We start from the raw sequence: 18710 nt of genomic DNA, 5'->3' as shown, positions 1-18710 counted from the left end.
CAACTTGGATATCTCAGTTCTGATCTCTGCATTCTATGTAAAAGGGGGCTTATTGTGTCTCCAGCGTATACATGTTTATCTCGTGCATAGGAGCCAACTTTTCAAAATTATTAGGGGTGCTAAACCCAATGAAAATAATCCCTCCCTGGACACATACAAGGAACTTACTTAATATTGGAGGTGCTCAAGCACTCACAGCACCCACAGAGTCGGCTCCAATGACCTCGTGGATATTCATTGTAGATACCTTGAAAACCCAACTGACAGTACAGTCACCAGGACAGAACTGGGAAGCCTTGGCCCTAGGGGCAGGCTCTACTTGATTTATTTAAGTAAGATTTGGTTTTGTAGTGGAGATTCTCGCTCTTCCTCTGCAGATTTGCATCATTGCACTAAATTTGAGGCTTTGGAAAGGCTCCCTACTAATGACAAATATCAGCTCAAAACTCTTTAAAACAATGGGGCAGTAATTTTTAACCAAGTGGGAACTGGATTTTCATTAGAAAATACTAAGCTTTTCTATAATGGGTGAATCCATGAGCTATGACATGGAGTTTTAAAATGTGTAGTACTGCAGGGCACAAAGGTTCCTCGTCACACGTCTTAGGATAAAATGGGTAACAGCATGCAGTGATATTTTACTTCACGCTACAAATCTCTGGCCAGAGGTGTCACCAGAAGCAATCAGACTCTTTTAATTGACTCAATCATTATGCAATCTATTATATTAATGTGCAGAGAGAATTGAGGCTTAGTATAATATAATCATTTCAAAGGTTTATGCACAGCATCTGTAATGGACTGCCTGTGATACAATCCACAGACTACATTTTTATTCTCAGCTGGAATAAAATGATATTGCAGCACACTAGAGTACTTACTGAATAGCACACTTGTAGTCTAGATTTTATGCAGAGCTGATGGAGCTGCTGTTAATGTGTAGTGTCTGAAAATTAGGATTAAACACAATCTCTCAAAAAACTTTTTAATAGAATATGAAAGATAGATGCTGTAAGGCTGCTTTAGTTAGCCCCAGTAGCATAGCCAGGTTGAAGGTGCGGGGGGAGTGAAGAGCGGACTGACACTGGCACCAGCGCGTATTTTAAACGCGAAGGATTACATGAAAAGTCTTAAGTCTGTTTAGGGGAGCAACTGCTCCCCTGGCGACCCACCTAGCTACACCTCTGGTTAGCCCATGTTGAAAAACTTTTGTAATGCACTGATCACATTTGACTATGATTCACTAAAGCATGAGTTAACTTGGGCTTCTACGTGCCTTTGGAGGGCAGTTCTATAAAGGGGCCGCACCCCCTGTTGGGTTGTATGTGAGACAATTTAGACACGCAATTAAAGAATAGCACACAGGCAGATGCACACACAAATCCCATGGCTTTCAATACCATCTATGCTGAAAACCCACCTTTTCACTGCTGCTTTTAACTTCTAGCTACTACTCAATTGCCCTCCCCTTGTCCTTTCCTTCCTTCTCACCCATTACTCTTCATCACCTATTACTTCATTACCCATTACTTTTCATCCCCTGTATCTGTCTTGTCTGTCTGTATTATTTAGATTGTAAGCTCTTTTGAGCAGGGACTGTCTCTTTGTGTCAGATGTTCAGCGCTGCGTGCGTCTGGTAGCACTATACAAATGCTAATAATAATAATAAATCCAAATTAATGCCAATTAATATCGGTAATTGATGACACCTCGTTAATTCTTAATTTATGTACGCATCTGCCCAGGGTGCTCAACGTTTGGTGACCTATATAGAATTTAGAGGTACATGCTTAGTGCAGTTTTGTAAAAGGACTTCTTAATGTAGATGGTTGAAACCAAAAGTGCTACACTGATTCTGATTCAGTACAAGCTAGATGAGCCTCTTTATTTATTTATTTAAATATGTATGTATGTCATTTATGCCCATATTTTCCCTTGCAATTTCGAGTTTAATGTGTTTAACAAGCTAAAAAGAAGTCATTATAAAATATAAAACAAAATAGATAAACCCACACATATCAATAAGGAAAAAATTGTAAATATATAAAGAATTCAATAATAAAGCATAATGGGAAGAATGGAAGGGGGGAGATTAGGCACCAGGATCAACTGACAGAAATTTTTTGAAAAGGAAAGATTTTCTTTAGCTACTTCAGATGAATAATTGCTGACTGAATAGATTGTTGAATTAACTCTGTAAAGGAATGGATGTTGATTGGGTGACCCCAGAGATGGATGGTTGAATGTGACTGATGAAATGGATGCTGATTGTGGTAAAAAGACAATGCAAATTCCAGGGGTGGAAAGGGAGAGAGAGGCTGTGAAGTGTGAAGTGACTTGTTTTCTGGAAGGGTTTTTTTTTCTTGGAGGGATAGGTGTAATAGAGGACCAATATAGTCAAAGGAAGGTCTCAAGGAGACTGGAGGGAATGGGTCACATACAGCATTTAACTAAAAATGATTACTTCACTCTAGTAGGAAGCTGCTTGCTTTAGCTTACAGGCTTTCAATAAAATATAAAACATAATGTAGACAGGCATATGCAAGCTATTTGGGCAGGACACTTTTTAGGTAGGAAAGGTTTTTGTGCATAAAAGGAATTTATATGAAAATCATGTGTATGTGTAAAGGAAGAGGTTGACGTCTGGTTTCATTACTACTGGTTTTGTCAAAATAACACATTTTAGAGCTCTTGAGCATTGGAGGCTTTAAGAATTTGTGTATTATGTAAAATCTTCTTTTTTATTTTGATCAGTAAACATACAAAATAGCATTTCAATATAGAAGTACAACCAATCATTTTTTGTAAACATACCAATGTACAAGAATGAAGTGTTGTTTTATCTTTTACAGAGATGTGAGGCTTTGGTCTTTAGATTTATTTATTTAGATTTTGCTTACACCTTTTTCAGTGGTAGCTCAGGGTGAGTTACATTCAGATGTACTGAATAGTTCTCTGTCCCAGGAGGGCTCACAATCTAAGTTTGTACCTGAGGCAATGGAGAGTTAGGTGATTTGCCCAAGATCACAAGGAGCAGCAGTGGGATTTGAACTGTCCACCTCTGGCTTGCAAGACCAGTGCTCTAACCACTCTGCCACTCCCGCTTATATATGCAGGCAAGCCTCCCTTCAATCGCCATAGAATCCCCTCTTAATCCCTTCCCTTACACATAATAATTATTCCTTTACACATGATAGTTATAGCTGCAACTTGTTTAACATGAGACTTTGAATTAAGAATGTGGGTATTAAATTATACTGCAATGCAGAGAAGCCTAGCAGTGTGTCTAAAGAGTATGCCTGTCTGAAATGCATGTTTGAGGCACAAGTATTTAAAAGGTGGAATTCCTTCTCCTTGTCTTTAGCCCTATAGTAAAGCCTTACCCCTCTATTTACAAAGCTGCACTAGCAGCTGCCATGCAGCAATGCTGACAGCCCATTCAAAGTGAATGGACTGTGTTGGCATTAGCGCACCAGCAGCCGCTAACTCAGCTTTGTAAACAAGGGTGTTAATACAGATTCCTTGTCTTGAAGAAATACAAAAGACACTAGCAATGTAGACTGTCCCTTAATTTCTTTCTTTGTAGTTTCCAAAAGTGCCAACACATCTAATGGAGCCAATTTTTCTTCCTCAGGGTGAACTTGAGAGAGGTAGCGTAGCTTTTGTAAAGGTGATGAAACGTTTTCAGGATATCCCAATTTTATAGTAATAAATTTCACAAATCTTTAGTGGAGAAGAAATTTGATTGTGAAAGTGTCAGCGGCCTGAGTGGTGATGGCAGACGAGTCGCACACTGAGACAGGATTGAAGGCAGGAACGTCGGGTTGGACTGCAGACTGGAACACCTAGGCTGGGCTGGAGACACACAGGTAAGGCTAAAACTGGAGGCAGGGCTGGAACTGGAGACACAGAAGCAAGGCTGGAACTCTGAGGACTGGAGATTGGACCACAGAAGACTGGAACGCTGAAGAGAGCAGGTGAAGCAGGAGAGCTCTGCAGGATCAGGAACCCATGAAGATCCATTGTGAAGGCAATGCAGAAGTGGTCCATCTGCCTTAAATGCCTCCAACCTGGTGAGGTCATCATGAGGTGCTGCTCCTTCCCTCAGGCTGCTGGTGTCAAAGTTACCTCTTTGGCGCATTCATACTGACGCTGGGTCCTGCCAGTGTGATATCATAGACCAGGCGCTGGGTAGAAAAGCGCCTCAGGGTGTGGGAGGCAGGTGCCACGGACCCTGATGATGCCATCAAAGGAGTTGGGTAGGTCGAGGGAATCTGAGCACAGCCATGGCCATGACAAAAAAAATAATAAGCCTCAAATTAAGATTATCCTGAGTCACAGAACTCTGCATCGATTTTATTTAAGAGAACTTAGTCTCTAAATTATCAATTTTGCAGCGTGAGAATTCACTTTGAAGTCCTTTTACTAAGGTGCGCTAACAGATTTAGCACACGCTAAATGCCATGTAGTCCATATATTCCTAGAGGCTGCATGGCATTTAGCGTGCACTAAATCCGTTGGCATTCCTTTATTGTCAAGCTCTTGTAGTTTAATCTTGGACAAAATTGAAAAGTTAACAACAGAAAAACAGGCCTGATGCAGTTTCTCCATTGTACAGTAGTCAATGATTAGTTCAAAGTGACTGCTTCTGGTTTAATCAGAGGCTTGAGTGAATTCAAAAGCACCATTAGAGAACCAGGAATAGTCAAAGAAGAAACATCTTGGCTTTGAGTCTGAATTGGACTTTGAATGCCATCAGCTACTCTCTCCATGGGCATCACCCTTTGCAATGAAAATGAATCCATTCCATATGGAAACTCAAAAGAGTGAAGCCTTTCTTCCCAAGGGCCATTTTTTTCGAAGCCTGGTACAGTCCATGGTACTAAGTCACCTGGACTACTGCAATGCACTCTACGCTGGATGTAAAGAACAGATCATTAAGAAACTTCAAACTGCCCAAAACACCGCAGCCAGACTTATATTTTGAAAAACAAGATATGAAAGTGCAAAACCCCTAAGAGAGAAATTGCATTGGCTCCCACTCAAAGAACGTGTCGCGTTCAAGATCTGCACGATTGTTCATAAAATCATTCATGGAGACGCCTCGTCATACATGCTTGACCTTGTGGACCTCCCACCCAGAATACCAAAACATCTGCCCACATTTTTCTTAATCTGCACTTCCCCAGCTGCAAAGGACTAAAATACAAACTAACACACGCATTCCGCTTTTCCTACATGAGCACGCAGTTATGGAATGCACTACCAAACCACCTAAAAACAATTAACGAAACAACTCACTTTCACAAAGCGTTGAAAACCTATCTCTTCACCAAAGCCTACATCGAGAACCCTTAACCAACTACAACACACCACCACTCCTCTCTTACTATGACTATCTTCTTTCTATAATTGCTTGATTAGATCAACCTGTCAACCTTACTATTCTTTGACATCTTTGTAACACCAATTGTATTTCTGTACCCTGAAATGGTGATGCCATTACAGGTATTTGTAAGCCACATTGAGCCTGCAAACAGGTGGGAAAATGTGGGATACAAGTGCAATAAATAAATAAAACTCTAGTTCAATTCTCACAGAGGCTGATTGAGGACCAGATTCACTAGGAGCCTCCTTTCAATTAAGGTTTCCATATACATGTATTATTTCTTTACAAAATACTCATATTTTCTTTGATCACTCACAATTAAGGTTTCCATATACATGTATTATTTCTTTACAAAATACTCATATTTTCTTTGATCACTCACAATTAAGATTTTCCCTAGAAGGGAAAGGTGCAACTATTTGATCAAAATCTAGTTTAAAATGAGTCTAGCAGGACATAAAATTGTTATCCAGAAGAAATACTGCTCCTTTTTTTTCTATGGTTTTTTTTATTTTTAATTCTCTTCTCCCAATAGTGCTCTGCAAATAGTTATGTTTCCTCGTAAATTAAGAGCCAGATGCACTAACTCCATGGAAAGAGCCCTTCCCTTACCGGTCCCTTAGCAAATCAGTAAAAACGGTCATGCATGAAGGAAATCGGATGCAAATGAGCTGCTCGCTGTTAGCTCATTTGCACATGATTTCCTTCCTAAGGAGGAGAAGCCAGTCGGCCAGCTGAGCATGCGCAGAGCAGCCAAGCGTTATGCTGGCTGCTGTGCGCATGCCAAAGGCAGCTTCATACACGCAGACAAGCTGCGTGTTTAATAGCCGTCAATAAATTGCTGGACATTTTGTGCAGCAGAGGGAGAGAGCGGGAGAATCGAGGATCAGGATGTGCAAGGACACCCAAATCAAAACTATTTGGACGTCAGCTGTCAGCTAAACGCGCTGTGATTGGCTGAGAGAGACCTGGAGGGGCATAATCGAAAGGGACGTCCAAATAGTTTTGATTTGGACATCCTCTCATGTCCCGATCCCAGATTATCTCTGGCGGTGGTCATTTCGGGCACCTTACTCGTAAGAAAAATGCGTCTAAGAGAAGGATGCCCATCACAAAATCTGAAGAAAAAAACTTCCAAGTGCTCGTCAGGGACGTCCTTTTTTTTTGAGTGAAGGACGTCCAAGTGTTAGGCACTTAAAAGGACATCCCTGATGAGCACTTGGACGTTTTTTTTCTTCCAATTTTTGCGATGGGCATCCTCCTCTGCATGGGTCCCGCTCACAGCAGCCCCAACAAGAGGTGCAGACCTTCTGTTAGGTTTTCCACGGTGCATGGGGTCGGAAAATGGCTGTGCATTATAATACTAATTAGCTCATTTGCATTCCGTTTTCGTTAGCTGCTACCGTGACAGGAAAATGGCTCAGAGAACCCTTTGGTGCATGTCTTGTTTTACTACTTGCTTGCTAGACTGGCTAGAACTGGTTTAAAAACCATGTTGCTGGCTCGTTAAGTTTAGTGCATCTGGCCCTAAATGTTATAATTTCATTTCTTGTGAGGGAAAATCCGCCAGAAAAGCGGAGAACTCAAACACCCCACGGTAAAAACAGAAATGTAAAAAAAGTGGGAGAGCGACCAAGGATACCAGAATCTGGAGGATGTTCGATAATATACAATTACAATATACAAGTCTTCAAATTATTAATAAATTGTATATTATCGAACATCCTCCAGATTCTGGTATCCTTGGCCGCTCTCCCACTTTTTTTACATTTATAATTTCATTTCTTTCCTTATGTACCTTTTCTGATTTAAAGATTATTTTTTAAATGTTTACAAAATGCAAATTTAAAAAGGTGGAATTAGTGCAAGAGCATGTGGGTGACCTTGGCAAATTTTTGGAGTCTGATGCTAACCCCAAGAGATTTTGGTAATTAAACTCAACAGTCAGGTAAGTGTGCTTGCTGATGGTTCTCTGAGTTAGTGTGACTGTCAGGACCTGTTGTTTTACTTTGACGGCTGCTACACCCTGAAACCTGCCACCCTAAGCAACTGCCTAATTTTCATAATGGTTAAGCCAGCCTTGTGAAGAGGACAGCTTAATTTTATATGCAGTTAACATCAATGAAATGTCTCCATCCTCTCTCTTTCTCTCCCTTCCCCTCTTTTCTTTACAGAAACAGGAAATATTGACCAGGAAATACATAAATACAATACACCAGGCTTTACTGGCTGCCTATCAAGAGTGCAATTCAACCATCTCACACCTCTCAAGGCAGCACTCAGGCCAAGCAACGCCTCTCAAGTTCACGTTCAAGGAGAACTAGTAGAATCCAATTGCGGAGCCTCACCACTGACTATCCCACCAATGTCTAAACCCACTGACCCCTGGGATATGAAGTCAGGTAAGCCTGGCACATTGCTGCCTCTTCCATGCTTGGCATTTGGTAGAATTGCCAACTAGGTAAAAAAATAAGTCTGTGAAGCCCAATATCCTGTCTTTGAGAGTAGCAAGCTGGGGGTACTTGTCTTCAAGTGTCATCTTCGATATGAAAGCCAGCAACTATTGTGCATCAATTTTCTCTGTGCCTAGCTTTCCTCTTTGTTTCCCTATCATTCCAGAATGTGACCATTTTTTTATGACCTTGTTTCAAACTGCTCTGTTTTCCTCTCTCCTTTTGCCCTCTATCTGGTTTTCCAGTAAAGCAGCAAGTTTGTTTCAGAATCTTGTTGAGTGTATAACTTGTTACTAAAATGTTCCTTTTGATTAAGTCTTCTCTCAGGAGTCTTCCATTTCCCATTATCTCATACACCATCCTACTTTAAATCCTATCCTATATCAGCAGCTATTTAGAGGACATGTAGAAGACATACATGATATGTAGAGTGGTCCATCCTCTGTCAGATCCTTCCAGTTTGTGGCAATCATGGTTTAGAGATGCCTCAAACATGAGGGGACATCCATAACTTGTTTTTAAAACATTTGTAGCAGTGCTTAACATTTTTCTGTGGTCACAATGAGGTCCTATAGAGTGCCTGCCCAAGTCGCAATCCCAAATGCAAGTTTCACGACCACATTTGAGGTCATAACCCACAGTTTGGGAAGCTTTGATTTATAGCCTATGGTTGACTTACCCATCATAAGCATTATCTAGTCCCTTTTTGAACTCTATTATACAGTTGCTTTCCAGAATGTACTATTGCCATGAGTTCAACAAACTAAGCATGTTTTGTGTGGAGAAGTGTTTGCTTTATATTTGTTTTCACCTTCTAGTTCTCGAATGGCCACTAGCTCTTAAATTATGAGACATAAAGTTTAGTGGATACGTTTCTTAACATTACTTCTATCTCTTCCTATCCCTCCAAGCTCCTGTCATGCCTCTTTTCTAGAAAATGCATCCATAGGAAATGCTTGCTTGTTGTGTGTTGTTTTTACCTGTGAGGTACAGTATTTAAATGTTTGTCTTCAGTCTCTCTTCTTCTATAGTTTGTACATATTTAGATCCATGGGTCTTATTTCATGTGGTTATGGCATTGAGTATACCATTTTTGATAGACTAGTGGAGTTACAGCCTCCAGAACTAGACACAGAATTCTACATGAGAGTTCATCAATGATCAGATCTGATATTTAGAGTGGAGCAACTACGATTAACAATCCGACAGATATCTTAGGGGGCCTGGACATGCTACCCTTTTCAAACCCTAGGTCTCTCAGGTAACTCGGCACCCTAGCCCTGGATCTACAGGCAGGAAAGTCCTGTCTACCCCTTCTTTAAAGGCAGCTGTTACAGCAGGGGGACAGGAATAGAGATATACACTTCTAGTGCCTATGCTGCCATCCCTATGTTTACATTTAAATAGGAAGAATATGCCTCAGGGAGGAGAAGGGGTAGGTCAAGGACCAAGGGCACATTCCTCTTGAGTTGCTGCTTGCAGTCCCAATGTTAAAGTTTAACTAGCCTGGTAGACCTGGGGCTGTATTTTGGTACAGGAGGAAATAGTCTGACCTTGAGAAGGACGATATGGGATGAGGGGGAGAGTATGCTTGAGAGTGCATAGGATTGAGAAAGGAGAATGTGGTGAGAGTTGAGAAGAGAGAGAAGTGAAGGGAGAAAATATAAGTGGTGATGATTGGGTGAGAACCAGAAATATGGAGCTTTTAAGAGGAAGAGTTCAGAAGGTAGAAGCTTGTTGAGAGTGAGTTGGAGGGTTAAGGGGAAGGATAGTGAGGAAAGGGGCTGGAAGAGGGAAAACTGCAAGGAAAGAGAGATGATGAAGGGAAGGAGGAAGGATGAGAAAGATGTGATAAAACAGAAAGAAAAGTCCAGTGGGGAGGGAGAAGTTCCTGATTTCCCCACCTCCATTTTCCCAAAGTTACCATTATAAACTTGCAAATTTGGGCTATCAGCCATTGTTGCTAACTTGGAGATGGAGGCATGGCCCTCCTCAGGTCTTCAGGGTTTGATTAAGGGAAGAGGAGCTACCCTGGCTGAAATTTTCAGGAGGAGTGGCAGATGGTGGCAGTTTGACATAGGATTAGTATGATTCCAGTGTGCTTGTCACTTGTGCTTCTTCACAATCCTTTGACTTCCTGCTAGCATAATCTTTTCATCCTTTCCTGTAGTGGCGTAGCTATGGGTGGGCCTGGGTGCCCACCCTGTCTGCCCCCCCCCCAACATACTTCTGGAGTGCCCACCTGACTCCTCTTGCTTTCTCTCTTCCTTTCCCAGATCCGTCCATGGGCCAGCAACGCCCTCCCTATCTATCTCATCACATTTGTAAGCGGCAACAACATTGCACATCTGCTGCCTGCGCTGGTCTCTGCAGGCTTCCCTCTGTCGTGTCCCAGCCTTGCTAATGTCAGTTCCTGTTTCCTTTGGCAGGACTCGGCAGAGGGACGTCTGCAAAGACCAGCACAGGTAGTGGATGTGTGCTGCTGCTGTTGCCTGCGAATGTGGTGAGGTGCACCGGGGAAGGAGAGTTGCTAGGTCGCAGGCAGGGGCAAATACCGGATCTGGAAGCAGAGGAGAGGAAAAGAGATGCAGGTTAAAGGGGGAGGGAGTTGGAAGGCCCACCCAAAATAACTGGGTCCACCCAAAATAACCAGTCTAGTTACGCCCCTGCTTCCCTCTCCTACATGGCCCCTGCCCTGTGGAATATACTCCCTCACATCCATAGGCTGGAGTTGAATTACTTCGGATTTTAAAGCAGCATTAAAAGCATTTATTTTTCGCATTGGCTTTTAATTAGTGACTGACTTTTCATCCTCTCATCTTGTATTTGTGTTTTATGTTAAACAACTATCACAAAAACTGTATTTACTTATCACTATACAAAAATTGTAAGTAACAGAGAAACTGCTAAAATATTAAAGGAGGAAAAAGGACATCAGAAGCTCCAATCACATCTTAATATAACTTTGGACTAATGACTGAGCAAACTTCACCAGTCCTAAAAAACCTCCATTATGAATGTTTTTCTTCAAGCTGTTTTTTTTAAATTTTTTTCATTGTTTTTCATAATGCAGACTCAAACTAAATGTCCAGTTCAAAAGTTCATCATATAGCGGGTACTTATCTGAATGTGTGTACTGATGAACTCTACAGTGTGTCACCATTTCACAAAAGCTTCATCAGGAGCACCTTGTAAAGTCAGCCCACACAGTACCCTATACCAGCGGGAAGATTTGGATTAAGGATAGTATAGGGTACTGCATTTTTCTGGTTTGAAAATGGTCATTTTCACTACTTGATTTTTGGATGTTTTCAGCAAAACGTCCAAAGTCGGATTTAGACATCATATCAAAAATGCCCTCTATGTAACTTTGTAAATTTAAGGGGCCTTTATACTAAGCAGCAGTAAAAGGGACCCTGCAGTGGCGTCAACACACAGGTTTGCCACGTGCCAAGGCCCCCTTTTTACTGCTGCTGTTAAAAGACTTTTTTTTCTTTTAAAAAGGAAATGCCATGCGGTAAGTTAAACATTTGCCACACATCCATTTCCTGAGGGAGCCCTTACCTCCTCCTATTTAGGAGGCGGTAGTGGCTCCCACAGTAGTCCAGACTTTATTGAAGAGGTGCCTTCATGCCAGTCTTCAAGTAGTTGGAACCCAGTCTCCACAATGGCACCAATAGCTCTGCAGGCTGTCTCTGAAACAGTGCCCCAGCCTTTACCGATATTGGTTGTCAATGAATGGATCCGGACCAGGCTCCAAGAGCCCTTGGTGGAGCTTCTTCAGGCACAGAGTCCATTGGCATTGGGGGCTCTTGCACCGGCCATGGTTCTACCTTTGCCTTCCTCGCAGAGCCCTCAGCCTATGGCTCTGTTACTAATGCCAATGTTACATGGGGCATCGATGTTGACAAGCGCCAGTATGGGTACCCCCTCGACATCTGTTGAGGAAGCTTTCTGGAGTCTAGGGGCAAACCTGCATCTCGGCAACATTCCAAGTATGGACATGGTTCCACTTATCCAAGGCAGGCGTGGACTCAGCCCTCCCATGCAGAGTATTTTTCTGATTCTAATTCAGACTGTTCTTGGGATGATGATGATTACCCATAGTACTTCCCAGAGGAGGAGTCCTATGGAATTCCGTCAGGCCCATCTCCTCCTGAGGATAGACGTAAATCACCATCTGAGAGCCCTGCTTTTCTTAAGGAGATGACGGCTGCCCTCCCTGTTAAGTTAGAGATGGAGAACGAACCCAGGCTGAGATGTTTGAGGTTCTGGACTATGACTGTCCTAGAGAGGCAGTGACTGTCCCTCTTCACAGGATCCTACATGATGTTCAGGTGGAGAATTGGGAGTCCCCTCTGTCTGTCCTGGTTGTTCCCAAAAAGATGTATCAGATTCAAAATGCACCTGAATTTTATAGGCTACAGTTGCCTCATCACTCCTTGGTGATTGAATCCACGCTCTAGTGAGCCAGGAGTTCCAGAGACTTTGTTTTGGGTCCCCAGGCAGGGAGACCGAGACACTGAATTCATTTGGGCACAAGATTTACCAGGCCTCGATGCTCATCTCACGTATACAATCATACCAGTTCTACATGAGCCTTTACTTGTGGTTCTTGATGCGCATTATGTCTGATTTGGTGGACACTCTCCCACCAGAGCAGGCCGAGTCACTTCGCCAGTTGGCCAAAAGCAGAAGGCCTGTTGAAAGTTGCTGGCCAGGGACGCTTTTGATACCTTTGATATACCATCCAGGATCTCTGCTCAAAATATAGCAATGTGAAGACTCTCATGGATGCATGTCGCAGACTGAGAGAGCTAAAGGTGTGGTCTCCAACTGTAACAAAGGAAAGGAGAGATATTCACATATTTAGCAGGCTACACCACCCTAGGCACGCCCACAACCAGATCCCATTTGTGTTTTACTTAATCTGTGCACACAGTAATCTAGGGAGCTTTGTTGTTGTTGTTGTTGTTGTTGTTGTTGTTATTGTTTTAATGGATTGATGGAATGGCAAAAATATAAAATCAATATATTTATGTGGTTGAAAACTGACAACAGCAAAAATCTTTCGAGTATCCAACCTCTACTGTGTAAACTTCACTGCTCACACCTTAAATTGAGCAGAGATACTAATCCCCCTTTTCTTATATTCCTCACCAAACACTTGTGAGGTACCAACAGCTGCAGATGTTAGATTTTTGCATCTTACCAGTCACAGTGCTCACTAGTCTGTAGTTTCCCACCGCTTCTTTGTTGCTGCTTTTATGAAGAGGGAAATCAGCATTTCTCCAGTCCTTGGGTATTTCTCCAGTTTTCAAAGATCTATTCTTTAGGGCAGAGACAAAACAGGAGGTGCAATTGGATCTAAGCTATACATTATTTCCTTGTCGTCCATACCAGACCAGTCCAGATGATTGGGAATAGCTGTGTCCGTCGACCAGCAGATGGAAACAGAGAAAGAAAGTAGTTCTTTGTGATTCACCCCTCAAGGGTATCATGTAGCCCTGGAATGTTCAATATTTTCTCTGTCTCCAAGTGGATGGTTGTTGGATCACGCAGCTTCTTTCTGGTGCTCTCATATGACTCCTAACCCAGTCTTTGTCAGGGTTTAGTAGAGCAGGGGGTTTATTTCTGAACAGATTAGCTCCTTCTTACATGGTCTGGAGGCATAGCTGGAGCTGGGTGAAACTCGGTGGGACTGAGTCACTCCCCCCCCCTCCCATTCTCAAGGTGTCTGTTGGTGAACACCTAAAAATCCTTTTGATTGAGATGGTTTTGATGGTTGAGCAGGCAGCGGGTGATTTTCCTGCCTAGTTTTATTCTACTCTTCTCAGGTTGCACAGTTCTGAGGGTCATTTCTCATGGCTTCTCAGCCGCTAGGGCACTTGCCAGTAGTCTAGCTCTTCGATTTGGGCATTAGCAGGTTGGCGGCCTTTATTTCCTGGCAGTGCTTTCTTTACTGCCTTCAGCATCTGTTCTACCATGCTCCTATCTGTGCGTCAGGGACTTGTTCCCCCAGGGATTTGGCAAGCTTTTGCTTCTGTTGGCTTTACCTTCGGGAGGCAGGAAGCTGCTAGCGAAGCTGCTGCTTTCAGATTTTTGCTTCTGTAGTGCTTAATAAATTTGCTTGGATGAGCTATCCCGAGGCTGCCCCGAGTTTCACAGCATAGCTCATTGGCACAGCTTCCTCTTGGGCTAGCTGCCAAGTCTGTGACAGGCAGTGGTTGGCGAGTCTCCTGAAGAACCGTGGTTTAAGCAATTGCAGTTTCATTAAAAATAATAATAATAACTGATAGTCGGTTTTTCTCTTTCATACCCATTATAATTTTTTTCTAGGCTAAGTTCAGCACATCGAATGTTGATTGTTGCTGTACCAATCCTGGTCCATTACAGTGTCTTTTGTTTGCCTGTGCTACGGGTTTAGACATGCCAAATGGCTGTTATGGGCAATTCATATGTTCGGACTATTCTGAGGATGCTGTGCTGTTTGACACGCAGTTAAAAAAAAAAAACCAAAAAGTTTTTTAAAAAGGAGAAAAGTTATTTTCTGTCTTTCGTTAGCTGGAGTGTCTTACAGAACAACACAGCTCGAAGTCCTCCTCATGCCCTTCAAAATTCAGGTTCATTCTGAGTTCAGGTGTGCAACTGGTCGCCTTTGGTTATTCTTCAGCAAATTGCTGGCCATAGCATTTCTTTGTAAGGTGCTATTTAAGTGTTTACTACTCTGCATGCTAATTTAGCTGCCTGTAGAGCTGTCCCACACAGCTTATTGAGTGAGGCAACATGCTCCTATAGGGCACTCCTGCAGTGTTACTGGCTGCCTCAGCTTCCCTAACTCTAAGTTGACTGATGCTATATTATAACTGCTCTCTACTACCCTTCCAGGCATCCAGATGTATAGAGCAATTTCAATGCAGCCAGATCCGGAGGCAGCAGCACGCATGCAAGGTACAGCTTTGACAGCCTTCTCTGTACCGTTGCTTTTGGCAACAGCCAGCTGCTCTACACAGCTTTGGCCAAAGTTGGTGCATGGTATGGCTTAGCCACATCTGTCATTGCGAAGTTTGACTTCACAGCGAACATATAGGTGACACCTGCAGCCATAAGGGCTATTGTAGTGGTGTACAGTTGGGTACAATAGTTTGTTTTGGTTTTGAAGGGTTCACCATACAATATAAGGGGGTAATGGTGAGATGTGTACCTAGGACCTCTTATGTTAAGTCCACTGTAGTGCCCCCTAGGGTGACCCACTGCTCTACTGGGATGCCTGTGTGGCCAGTCTACTAGGAAAGCTGGCTCCTCCTACATCCCAATGACTTGATTTTCTGCGTTTTTCACTTGGATGGGTGTTTTTTAATGGTCCAAAAAGATAGACATACTAAGCACCACAACGTCTAGGAAATGGTCATTTTCAAAGAAAAAACATAGGCGCTTTTTCTGGTTTGAAAATGGTCATTTTCACTACTTGATTTTTGGATGTTCTCAGCAAAACGTCCAAAGTTGGACTAAGACATCATATCAAAAATGCTCTCTATGTAACTTTGTAAATTTAAGGGGCTTTTATACTAAGCAGTGGTAAAAGGGACCCTGCGGTGGCGTCAGCACATAGATTTGCCATGTGCCAAAGCCCCCTTTTTACTGCAACTGTTAAAAGACCTTTTTTTTTTTGTTGTTTTAAAAAGGAAATGGCTGTGTGGTAAGTTAAACACTAGCCACACATCCATTTCCTGAGGGAGCCCTTACCTCCTCCTATTTGGGAGGCGGTAGGGGCTCCCGCAGTAGTCCAGTAGTAATCGGGCAGCTCACGGCACTGCTGATTACCACTGGGCATGCCCCCTGCACCAGAAAATACAAAAGTATTTTCCCTCGCCCTAATCGCCACGCATTGGAAGTTAGAACAACCACTGGGCTCCTGCGTGATCAAAACTTTCTTTAACAAAGGGGGTTTTTGCTCTAGCGTTTTTAGCGCGCATTAATATTTAGGATGCACTAAACGTTAGAGATGTCCATATATTCTTATCGACGTCTCTGTTGTTTAGCGCACCTTAAATATTAGCGCATGCTAAAAACACTAGCGTGGCTTAGTAAAAGAGGCCAAAAGCCACATATTTCTCAAAAGAAAGCTAAGGACTCTGTTAACTAAGCCGTGCTGTAGGCACCCTAGCGTTTTTAGCGCGTGCTAAAAACACTAGCGCACCTTAGTAAACAGGGCCCTTAGTATCCAGTACCACTTCCAGAATGTTTATATGTTTCCATGGGAAAAAAAAGAGCCATTAATAGTTAAGGTTTGCAGAATGCTACTTGTTTTGAGTCAAATTACCAGAAAAACATTTTTTTAAATTCAGCTTCAGTTTATGTGCAACTACCCTTTTCTCCACTGTATTAACATAGGGTTCAGCCTTAAAGTTAATATTAACCAAAGTGCCCTCTTATAGGTAACATCAATGTAATATCATATCTCTCTCTCCCGTGCTCTGAATTTCTTCTCTCTCTCTCTCTCTCTGGCTCGCTCTCTCTCCTGCCCCTTCTCCTTACTCTCTCCCTCCCTTTCTCCCCTTGCCATGCAGCATCTCCTCGTTCTGTCCCTCTCTCTCCGTCTGCCATGCTACGCCAGTGTGGATCAAAGTACCATCTCATCTTTCCAACATAATCTACAGGGCTTCCTCTTTCCCCCCACACTCTGTATTTCAGCTATGTTAATATTATCTTTCACAAAGAGAGCTACTCCTCCTTTTTGCCATCTGTATCCCTTCTGAATGAGTTATTGCCAGTTATGATAGTCACTGAATCCAGGGCCGTCAAGAACCTGAGCCGGGCCCAGGGCAAGGCTGCCCCCAGCCCCCCCCCCCTCCCAAGGATCGCCACCACCCCTCCCCTGCCTCCACCCCCCCTTCCCCCAATTGCTACTGCTGTCGCCTCCCTCTCCTGCTCCCAGGCCGCCGGTGCCGCAGTCCCCAGTCTCCACCTACCTACCCTCAGCTCCCTTCTGTCTGCCATCCGACCATCTTCATTTAAAAAACAAAAAAAATCTCGAACTCGGCAGCGCAGCGCCTTCTGTGTGAAAGCGGCAGATCGCCTCGTGCGGGCCTTCCCTCACTGTGTCCCGTCAGAGGAGGGCGGGACACAGTGAGGGAAGCCCCATCCAAGGCAATCTGCTGCTTTCACACAGAAGGCGCTGCGCTGCCGATTTTGAGATTTTTTTTTGTATTTTTAAATGAAGGTGGTTAGATGGCAGACAGAAGGGAGCTGAGGGTAGGTAGGTGGAGACTGGGGACTGAGACGCCAGCGGCCTGGGAGCAGGAGAGGGCGAGAGAGCCCGGCACCGGGCCCTCCTTGGAGTCCCGGGCCTGGGGAATTTCCCCCCCCCCCCCCCTCTCAGCGACCCTGACTGAATCAAGTCTCTGTAATGGCCACAATGTCTAAGTCCACGCCCACTTTTAGGGCTTAAGATCAGCATTTGCGCTCATAGCCTTCCACCATTATTTTGATGGTTTACTTATATTTTGAAAAAGTTATGTCTTGGCAGTGCGTTTTTTTCTACCAAAAAAGGTGCCAGTACTCAAATGCTAGGCCACTCTTCAAGGGTGGGGTGATCACTCAGGGACCTACCCACAATAGCCAGGACTCCTACAACCAGTCACAGAATATATGACAAGGTAGAATTGGTGTATAGAGCCTGAGATCTTTCATTAAAACTTGGTGTCTATGGATCAATTTTAGCTGACAATTTAGGCTTATTTTCAAAGCACTTAGCCTCCCAAAGTTCCATAGAAACCTATGGAACTTAGCCTCCCAAAGTGCTTTGAAAATATGCCTCAATGGAAAAGGTGCCGGTACTCTGTACCTAGGGTTACCATATGGCTCCAGAAAAAGGAGGACGGATTGAGCCAGCCGGGTTTTACTTCCATTGCTTGAAAGCAATGGAAGTAAAACCCAGCTGGCTCAATCCGTCCTCCTTTTTCTGGAGCCATATGGTAACCCTATCTGTACCCCCAAGTATCCCCTGGTGTGTCTTGATTACCTGCTTCCTCTTGTTGAGATCATGTCTCTTATTATTTATACTGCTGTAATGTTTATGCTGGGGGTTACTTTCTGAAATTATTTTATTCCTTTTGCCACTCCCTTTCCCTAGTTTAAATGCCTGTCTATATATTGTAGTCCATCATTACAGCATAGCCTCTTGTTCTTCCATCTAGAGGGTATATATATTGCTGTAAAACATTGTGTAGTGGTTGCCATACACAAATGATGATGTAAGCACTCACTTGTTCAAGGTATGCTCAGGAAATTTTATTACAAGAAAATTGGGGGGGGGGGGGGGGGGTCAAAGCTATAAAAGTTTCTGTTTTTGTTTGCTGGTTTGATGGACATCAAGATTGCCTTTTGTGTATATGATACAGCAGAATTTATTAGTGAAGAGTGTGAAGTAATAAAAGCACAAAAGACGCCTGTCAGAAAAGTGATGGCCCTTTGATTGCAGAGTTAAACGGTGTAAACTACTTTTAACATAAATTTCCTCCTGCACTAAGCTGAATTGATATGAGGACCAGTGCCGTGGGGAACTGACATGAAAGGCAACTGTGAGAGATTGATTTCTCCCAGGCGGTGAAACACCTCTGTGGAATACAGTGGCTGAAATAGCTGAAGAAGAAAATGTGTTTGGTAGCTTTTTTTTTTTTTTTTCCTGTCGTCCTCCTCATTTTTTTCACGTTGGGCAAATCCAAGTTTCCCTCCTGGCTAAGAAGTGCTTCCTTCAAGGCTGAATCCAACAATGTCCCCTCTCTAGCAGAGTCGCCTCTACAGAACACTTTAACCCAATCAGCCCCTGGAGCTTTATTCCCTGTATCCAAAATTATATACAATCC

The 18710-nt window shown here is 43.2% G+C and overlaps 1 protein-coding gene across 1 annotated transcript in view; it reads left to right on the top strand.

Moving 5' to 3' along the window:
- The window catches only part of CNTNAP2 (contactin associated protein like 2), a 2081195-nt gene that overhangs the window by 2028094 nt on the left and 34391 nt on the right, over positions 1–18710 (top strand). Inside the window, exon 21 of the mRNA XM_030203705.1 lies at positions 7564–7791. Within this exon, the coding sequence (XP_030059565.1) occupies positions 7564–7791 (228 nt within the window). The remainder of the gene's footprint in view (positions 1–7563; positions 7792–18710) is intronic.

The sequence above is a fragment of the Microcaecilia unicolor genome, chromosome 1, assembly GCF_901765095.1.
Source record: "Microcaecilia unicolor chromosome 1, aMicUni1.1, whole genome shotgun sequence".
NCBI classification, from domain to species: domain Eukaryota; kingdom Metazoa; phylum Chordata; class Amphibia; order Gymnophiona; family Siphonopidae; genus Microcaecilia; species Microcaecilia unicolor.
Note: the sequence above shows the minus strand (reverse complement) of the source record. Positions and strands in the feature narration are given on the sequence as shown.